This window comes from Pyrus communis, chromosome 10 (genome assembly GCF_963583255.1).
Source record: "Pyrus communis chromosome 10, drPyrComm1.1, whole genome shotgun sequence".
Taxonomy (NCBI): domain Eukaryota; kingdom Viridiplantae; phylum Streptophyta; class Magnoliopsida; order Rosales; family Rosaceae; genus Pyrus; species Pyrus communis.
In genome coordinates this window covers 1,570,304-1,577,916 of record NC_084812.1, presented here as the reverse complement: position 1 = coordinate 1,577,916, position 7,613 = coordinate 1,570,304, and the positions used below count along the sequence as shown (strand labels likewise).

Below are 7,613 nucleotides of genomic sequence, written 5' to 3'. Positions count from 1 at the left end.
ACATTGCACATCTCATACCATGCCTATATTGAGAGTGAATCCCACATTGATGGGAGAAGAGAATTTGCTTGGGCTTATAGGTAAGTTGAGTTATTCCTCGTTTTTCCAGTTGGTTTTATGATGGAACCTCAACTTCCTTCACAATGTCAGAGTTGGTTGTTCCACGTGTGAAACCCAATGGTCACATGTTATCCATGTACATCACATTTCTTGTGTTGTTCACGTGTTTGGCTTGAAAATCCGCCACACATGAAGAAGCATGTTAAGAATGAATCCCTCCTTGATGGGAGAAGGGACCTTGTATGAGTTTATAAGAAATTGAGCTACTCTCAATATTGTTAATTGATTTTATGGTGGAACCTCAACTTTCTTCATGGTATTAGAGCATGTTGTCTCATGTGTCAAGCCCAAATACCACACATGCTCCACGTCACCCGATTTGTTTTGCACATGTGCTAGGCTCGACTTGTAAGGCAAGTGGAAACAAGTAACTCGACCAATAGGTTGAAGGAGTCAGGCAAATCCAGTTTTCATTTCTAAGAGGGTTCGCCCGATGTGATGAAGTGTGTTGAGAATGAATCTCACATTGATTAGAGAAGGGATCTTACATTGGTTTAAAAACAAGTTGTGTTACTCCATGTATTGTCAATTAGTTTTTGGTAGAATCTCAATTTTCTTTCAGCTATACCACTTGGTCCCGATTGCTTAACTATATGAACTAATTACACCCTTTCCAATAATCTCATTCCCTTTTTGTGAGTAATCTTGTCTAACTATTTGTCTCCAACCCCAAATTCCCCTATTATTTTCTCTCATTTTAGATTTTTATCTATTTAAATTTACTCGCATTTTGAATTCATAATTTTTGCCGATCTCAAGTCCGTGACAATAATGTTGATAGCTAGTTTCAGCCATCTGATGTACATCACTTTCTCTATTCACTAACTTTGGTCAACGTTGATACACATTAATAATATCCTAAGGTTGTACAATAATCCTTATGTTTTGTTCTTTGCTTCCAGAAGAACACGTTTTATTCTCAAAAGAAAAAAGGTCGATATACAATATGGTCAAACCTCTGATCAGTTAAAGTTGGCTTCAGCCGCCTTATTTGAAAACAATAGGAACTCCCTTCCAAAAGGCACCCGCTGCGAACTCTATCTTTTGCTCATTATTCTGTTTGTGTATAAGTAGTCGACATTAATAACTGATTCATACACCAAAACACTTCGAAAGAGAAAGAAGAGATTAGGGTAAATGGTGAGTCAAAAGGGATTGATCGGTTGCTTGCTTCTTATTGTAGTGGCCTTGTGGAAGGGTGCCACAGCTGAAACCTACACTGTTGGGGATGATTTAGGCTGGACTATTCCTCCAGCTGGCTCTGTTGCCTATTCCACCTGGGCTAACGCAAAGAGATTTCAGATTGGTGATACAATAGGTAAGTCGTAAGTTAATTAGTTCACAACCGACTTTCTTACCTCTAAATCATCATTCAAATTGGCCTTTTATTCAGTCCGTCTTTGTGCATGACGTCATGTCTTTAAAAGCAGTACGCGTTGAGAAAATCCTATTTATACTCATTCGTCTTCAACTTTTATCCCATTTGTTAACATGGTTGAAGTTTTAGGGTGTAAAATCATCATTCGAGACTAGAAATTTTAGTCTCGAATTGGTTAATAATCACTTTGATTTAGGTTTTAAGTAGACCAAAATTCTTAGTTAGGACTTAAAATCGAAGTTCTAGAGGGCCACTTGTTACCCTAATAGTCAACAATGTCCATAAGTAAGATTAAAAAACGAAGAAATTTGAGTATAAGTGAGGTGTTCACAGCGCATCATCTCTTCCTACAAAGAGAGTTTATCCTTTCTGATTGATAAACATCAGCTTAACTTTATATCTCAATCATTTTGCAGAATTCAAATGGAGCGGGGAACACAGAGTAGCTGAAGTAACACAGGCTGATTACGATAGCTGCTCAAAGGACAACCCTCTTGGTTTCTATGATTCCAGCCCTACAAGAATTGTACTGACGTCCAACTTGACCCGTTACTTCATATGCACGGAAGATAGTCACTGCAGTAGATTAGGGCAGAAGGTGACTATCAGAATTGGAGGAGATTATTCTTCATCAGGAGATAACGATGATGATGATCATTGGTGGGAATGGAACGGCGCTTCTTCTCTCAGCCTTAATATTGTTGCCCTAATCCTCTGCACTGCACTAGTCATCTCCTTCCTTAGCTTTAACTAAATGTACTTACTTAATTTACAATTCATGTTATGCTGTTTCTGCAGATTATGTTTATTGATATTGTTTTCTTTTGGAAATGTTGAATGAGGTTTTATCTTAAAATTTGGCAATATAAAAAGTAGTTCAATTCCCTTGCATGGTTTTGGTCTGATGTGGGACTTTGTTCTCACATTCTTGCACGCCCTCACGTGTGGCGAATTTTCAAGCCTAAGACATGAAAAACATAAATTGGATGACGTGAAGTACATGTGGCCAGTGTACATCACACGTGAGCCGACTTGCTCTGATTTCATAAAGAAAATTAAAATTATACTATAAAACAAATTAATAATATAAAAAATAACCCAACTTTTTATAAACACTTGCATAATTTGGTCTCACATTCCCACAAAATGTACTATTACATATCAAATTGCGATGTGGAATATAAGGCCCCCAAATGTGCAAAATTAAGCCTAGCTTTGTCAATTGAGCTGGACCTGGTCAATCAGTAGAAGTTTAAATAATTTTGTTCCATGTGGTTTGATTAACGCTTTTATTGTATGATCGATAGAACCTTCTTAACAAAAATTTTGATAAATTAATATATAGAATGGTGTTCCTTGTTCTACATTATGTATCATTTCTCTCTTAAGAGAAGAATTTACATGAAATTAGAACGGTTAGAGTGACAATATTTTAAATTAATCACACATCCCATCTACTATGGTTGATCACCTTCTAACAAAAGCGGTCATATATTTTATAGGATAATGTTTGTGTCCCCTTACTTACGATTATGCCAATCAACAGTTTCGATAAAAAGTAACATCCTCATGATGAACCGTCCATTTGTTTCATACATGTGAATGGCTAAAACATCTCAAATTGAATGATTTTTTTTTTTTTTTTTGCACATATAATCTTTAGATGATGATAAAGAGAATAAATGATTTTGATTATGATATTCAGATGGTAAAAGTTCATTAATTGTAATTGGTGGAACAAGTAAGTCCCCCACGTAAAGGACACAAGCATTATCATAGTCGATATAGATGTGATCAATTAGCATTACTGCTATAAAAAAATATATACGTTATAGAGTTAATATTTAGATGTAAGTACAAGAAGAAAGACATGACTATGGTAGAGATAACAAATAGAAAAAGCGGTGGCAACAGGTGTTAGAGCTGGTAAGTGGAGTTTGGCCGCGGCGGTGCTGGTGGGGATAGAGTCGGACTAGGAACGATAGGTTTAGTTCCGGCGATAACTCTACTGACTAGCTTCTGGCCACGTTGGCCAGCTTCATGTCAATGTGATCCAGTTGGCACGGTACTAATCAGGGTGTGATTTGCATATTTGAATATTTGTGCAGAAGGAGAAAGCCAAAATATGATACTTATAGCCACGGATTAGGCAAGGGTGACAAAACTCGGTAACGTTGCTTTGGCACCCGTTTGTGACGAGGGTTAAGTAAACATTTGAAGTTGGAAACATTCTCTTTTGCATACCTCACTTGAACTCAAACGACTGCAGTCAGCATAATTAGAGTCTTTTTAGACCAGGGCATGTCTGAATATAAATGGCAGGTTAGAGCAAGTCCATCTGTTTTAGGAGGGCAAGGACAAGGTCAAGGGCAAAAAGACATCTTTCACACGTGTAATTGTTTTCTTTTTTATTCCTTCCCTATCAGATAACTTTTCGGTTGAGTGTCGTTGGAGCTAGAATTACGTGTTATAATATAAATAAACAACGCGTTTATACTTTAAAGCATAGCAAGCATGTAGTGTTGGGACAGAGTAAAGATACTTGTTCTTTGAAAACTAGACGTTAAAATGAAGAAATCGTAGATTCATAGACCAGGTCGTGTGTGGGAGTCCAAGGGCGTCACGCAATGAACCAGTAAGTCTTTGACTCTGGGACGATGGAACTGGTAAAACTTGGTGATTTCTTTCTTCTTTTTTCTTTTAGAGTGCATCAAAATCACCAGGCAATGCAGGGTTATATTCAACTTGTTCAAAGTTTTCAAGGTTTTCCCGCCACACATACAACATATATGCTTAATTTATTAGAAAATTGATTTCATAAATCGTACGCATGCATATTTATAAACGAAAAATGAAAAACACGTACGTCGATCCAAGAAAAAGTACTTGCAGATCACCGAAAAACACGTAGGCCGATCAAAATATTCACCAGGCGTAAGGAAATGGGCAGCCGCAGAGATATTAATATGATGATGGCTTGGTTGGTGAGTATGGCGGTGGCTTGCCCTTATACACCTCCTTTTACTCCGACTGCGCTGCCTCAAAGACATTCCAAATAGGAGATACAGTTGGTAAGTGCGCTTTCCATTTTCCAGTAACAACTAGACGTGAGTTAGGTCAGCTAATGGGAGGGCATTAATTGTTCCCGGGCCTTGTGTCCAAGTTCATATGAGTATTTATATATCTTTGTTGTTAACCTAAGTAGACATAAGTTAGGACAGTTGCATGTTTCCAACTCTTGCGTCCGAGTTCATGAATATGTATATATCTTTGTTGTTAACTTATTGTTGTGAATTTTTGGCATTGCAGTGTTGAATTGGACTGAAACGTGGGGGAAATAGCAACAAAAGAAGAATATGATAGCTGCGGTGACCCTGGGATCGTACTGGGACCAGGAGTAAGGACGGAACTCAATTCTACCGGTTCTCGCTTCTTCATCTGCACCGTTGGTTCAAGCACAGTCGAACTTCCATCTTTACACGGTCCCATATAGCTCTCATACCCTCAACCCACAACACTTATTTCTGGAAATTTCGCTCAACTATAAGTCTAAGCAATGCAGTGTTAATGATCTGGAAGTTCGATGTTTCAAGCTTTAGTTATGATACCAGGACATTGTTCTACGATATGAATCCAACTCAAGTTTCATTTACAACTCACATCTTTCCATTAATGCAACTAGCAACTAAAATCAACTAGAGAAATTTCGCAATCAGAGCTACATAAGAAGAGAGCCTCTCATAATAGGATTCAACAATATATTGGCATCTCGGATTTTGAAGCATATATACTACAGTAGGGAAAGAGTCTACAAACCAGGCCCTGTAGTTCGACCAGTAAACCTGTTGGGAATGACATCTGGTTGCCAGCAAAATTGTCTATCTTCCTCATTGGTACTAAAAGGTGCCTTGCGCTTCCTTATAGTTGCCTCAGAACTCCGACCGCTCTCTGAATTCCACATACTGGAAGTGGACTCAAAGCGATCATAAGCAGTCTTTGTGGGAAAGAAACAGATTTCCTTACTTCTCGGTGAAGAAAAATCATTTAACTTTCCCCACTCTTGAGAATTTATTGAACCAAAATCTTCCATTTCACTGGCCAAGCTTCTTTGAGTAGATGGGTGGAGAGCAGGACCCAGCGTCAACGATAAATCACATTCCGTTTCTCGTGGCTTCTCCTGGGTGTCCATGACTTCTTGTGTGAATCCGTGTGACACATTTTCAGCACCTTGAGAGGAGAAAAGGTTCTGCTTTATAGGCTCCACAACTGATGTAACAATTGGAGTACCAACATGTATAGTCATAGAATGTGTATTTTCTGAAGCCTGATGACCGACCTGGAGCTTTTGGGGTTGATGGTGAGTTCCATAATATAATGGATATACTGAACCCAAGTTCAAGGGATTGTTGGTTGACAGTGTTGCTAACTGGTTATGGCCGGCAGGAAAATTCTCAAGTGCAAAAGGGTAATTCAGAGGGCTAGTGAGGTTAGTACTTTGGTTGATGCGGCCGTAAGATTCTGGGACCAAATGCACAGAACTCACATTCAAGGCTTTTGTAAAGTTCAATTGATTGCTAGAGTGATGCGGAGAAAACTGAGGGCGCTGTTCATCTGTAGTTTTATCCAAAACCCTAGCAGGGGTAGATGCGGGGTCTTGAGCTCTTGGAGTGAGGTAACTCCTCGGATTACTGTGGCGTTGGCTTCTCGAAGCTCTTACTGGAGTGCAACCCAGATTAAGGGCAGCTGAACAACATAAAGAGGAGGAACCAAAACACACATACATATCACACCTCTAGTGTATTCATTCTGCACAATAATATCTTCTTACGAACTAAACCAAGCTTGAGCAATGAGCTAATATACATTGAAAATGAGAACAACCCAGTAGCATAATTTCACAGTTCAATTCAACAGACTGCAAAGAAATCAGTACAATGTTACCTTCGACACACGGCGGCAGAAGCTCCCCGGTTTCAGTGCCCTCATCTCGCCGGATAATCGTGTTAACCGCGTCATTTGCTCTGTCCCATAGCGTGTCGAGATTCATGTACTCAGCCTTCAACAAAACAAAGCAAAAAATGACCGACGGAACAACCAAAAAGAGCGAATGAAAAACCGAAAGGGAAACGAGAAAAACCTCAGAATTGGCTTTGGAATACATAATTTCCTCTGCTCTTAACACCACCAAAGGCAGCTTCTCTTGCCATTCCTTGTTCTTCTTCGTTACGGAGCTGTGAACCTCATTGACGACCCTAATCAAACAGGTGGTGGGCGGTCAGCAAAATGTGAACAAGCAGACACCTTTACCAAGAAATCCATGGAAACAAAGAGGACCCAGTACCTGAAAATCTGCTGAATGATGGAACCTCTCATGGGTTGGTGCCTATCGCTATGCCAAGCTCGCCGGACACACTCATACGGCCTCGGGCCCGGCCTAGGCATCTCGGCAGAGCAGGAGCAGGGCAATAATCCCAAGGAGGAAGAGAAATAGTGGGTTTTGGAGGGAGGATAAATTAGTCCCGGGACTCAAGAACGGTAGAACCTACATGTAGTGGAGTGATGGGTTAGTTGTGCTTTAATCTCTCTTTCCCTCTGGATTGTGTAATGGGGCGGGACAGTTTTTTGCTGGGTAGTACATGGGGAAAGAGGAAGGGTCGCTTTCCCCTGCTTTTGTCTTCCCCCAATAATTTAGAGGGTTTACCATAGTTTTGATGCTCAATCTTTTCCTTTGGGGTGTGTAGGGGGTCACCCTCTTCGGGAAAGAAGGAAGGGGAGAGAGAGAGAGGAGAGAGAGAGAGAGTTATTGTGCCTTGGACCGTTGTGCGTGGGCATCAGATTGTGCCTGTAAAATTGTGTCCCTCCCTATTTCATTCAGCAATTGACCCAGCATGGGCAGACACAAACTCGAAGGGAAAATTGACACCCTATCTTTAACCTTGTGGTAGCAAGGAGAAATGGACATCATACTTGAGAGATTTGTCACATAACATGGCTTTTTCCCCTTCTCAAATCTCAATGTAGGTGTGCAAATATTTGCACTAATTACCATCGTTCAGAATTTCAAATGTAAAGATAAATACTAGGTTTTAGATTCCATAAGCTTTATGACACCTTT

General features: G+C 39.8%; 2 protein-coding genes across 2 annotated transcripts; one reads left to right on the top strand and one right to left on the bottom strand.

Annotated features, from left to right (window-relative positions):
• The first annotated feature begins 1,206 nt into the window (after positions 1 to 1,206).
• On the top strand, positions 1,207 to 2,389 carry LOC137747547 (umecyanin-like). Its single transcript, XM_068487676.1, has 2 exons — positions 1,207 to 1,438; positions 1,915 to 2,389. Exons 1-2 carry the CDS (start codon positions 1,258 to 1,260, stop codon positions 2,250 to 2,252), a joined length of 519 nt encoding a protein of 172 aa, XP_068343777.1. The 5' UTR covers positions 1,207 to 1,257; the 3' UTR covers positions 2,253 to 2,389.
• A 2,777-nt stretch (positions 2,390 to 5,166) lies between these two features.
• LOC137747545 (uncharacterized) lies at positions 5,167 to 7,275 on the bottom strand. Its single transcript, XM_068487675.1, has 4 exons — positions 6,840 to 7,275; positions 6,636 to 6,750; positions 6,440 to 6,554; positions 5,167 to 6,241 (listed from the first exon to the last, which is right to left on the bottom strand). The coding sequence occupies exons 1-4, from the start codon at positions 6,938 to 6,940 to the stop codon at positions 5,307 to 5,309; spliced, it is 1,266 nt and encodes a 421-aa protein (XP_068343776.1). The 5' UTR covers positions 6,941 to 7,275; the 3' UTR covers positions 5,167 to 5,306.
• Positions 7,276 to 7,613: the final 338 nt, after the last annotated feature.

Coding starts and splice junctions, on each gene's coding strand:
- LOC137747547 (XM_068487676.1), top strand. CDS start 1,258: ATGGTGAGTCAAAAGGGATTGATCGGTTGCTTGCTTCTTATTGTAGTG. Junction 1,439..1,914: donor TCAGATTGGTGATACAATAG/GTAAGTCGTAAG, acceptor ATCATTTTGCAG/AATTCAAATGGAGCGGGGAA.
- LOC137747545 (XM_068487675.1), bottom strand. CDS start 6,940: ATGCCTAGGCCGGGCCCGAGGCCGTATGAGTGTGTCCGGCGAGCTTGG. Junction 6,751..6,839: donor ATCATTCAGCAGATTTTCAG/GTACTGGGTCCT, acceptor CTGTTTGATTAG/GGTCGTCAATGAGGTTCACA. Junction 6,242..6,439: donor TCTGCCGCCGTGTGTCGAAG/GTAACATTGTAC, acceptor TATGTTGTTCAG/CTGCCCTTAATCTGGGTTGC.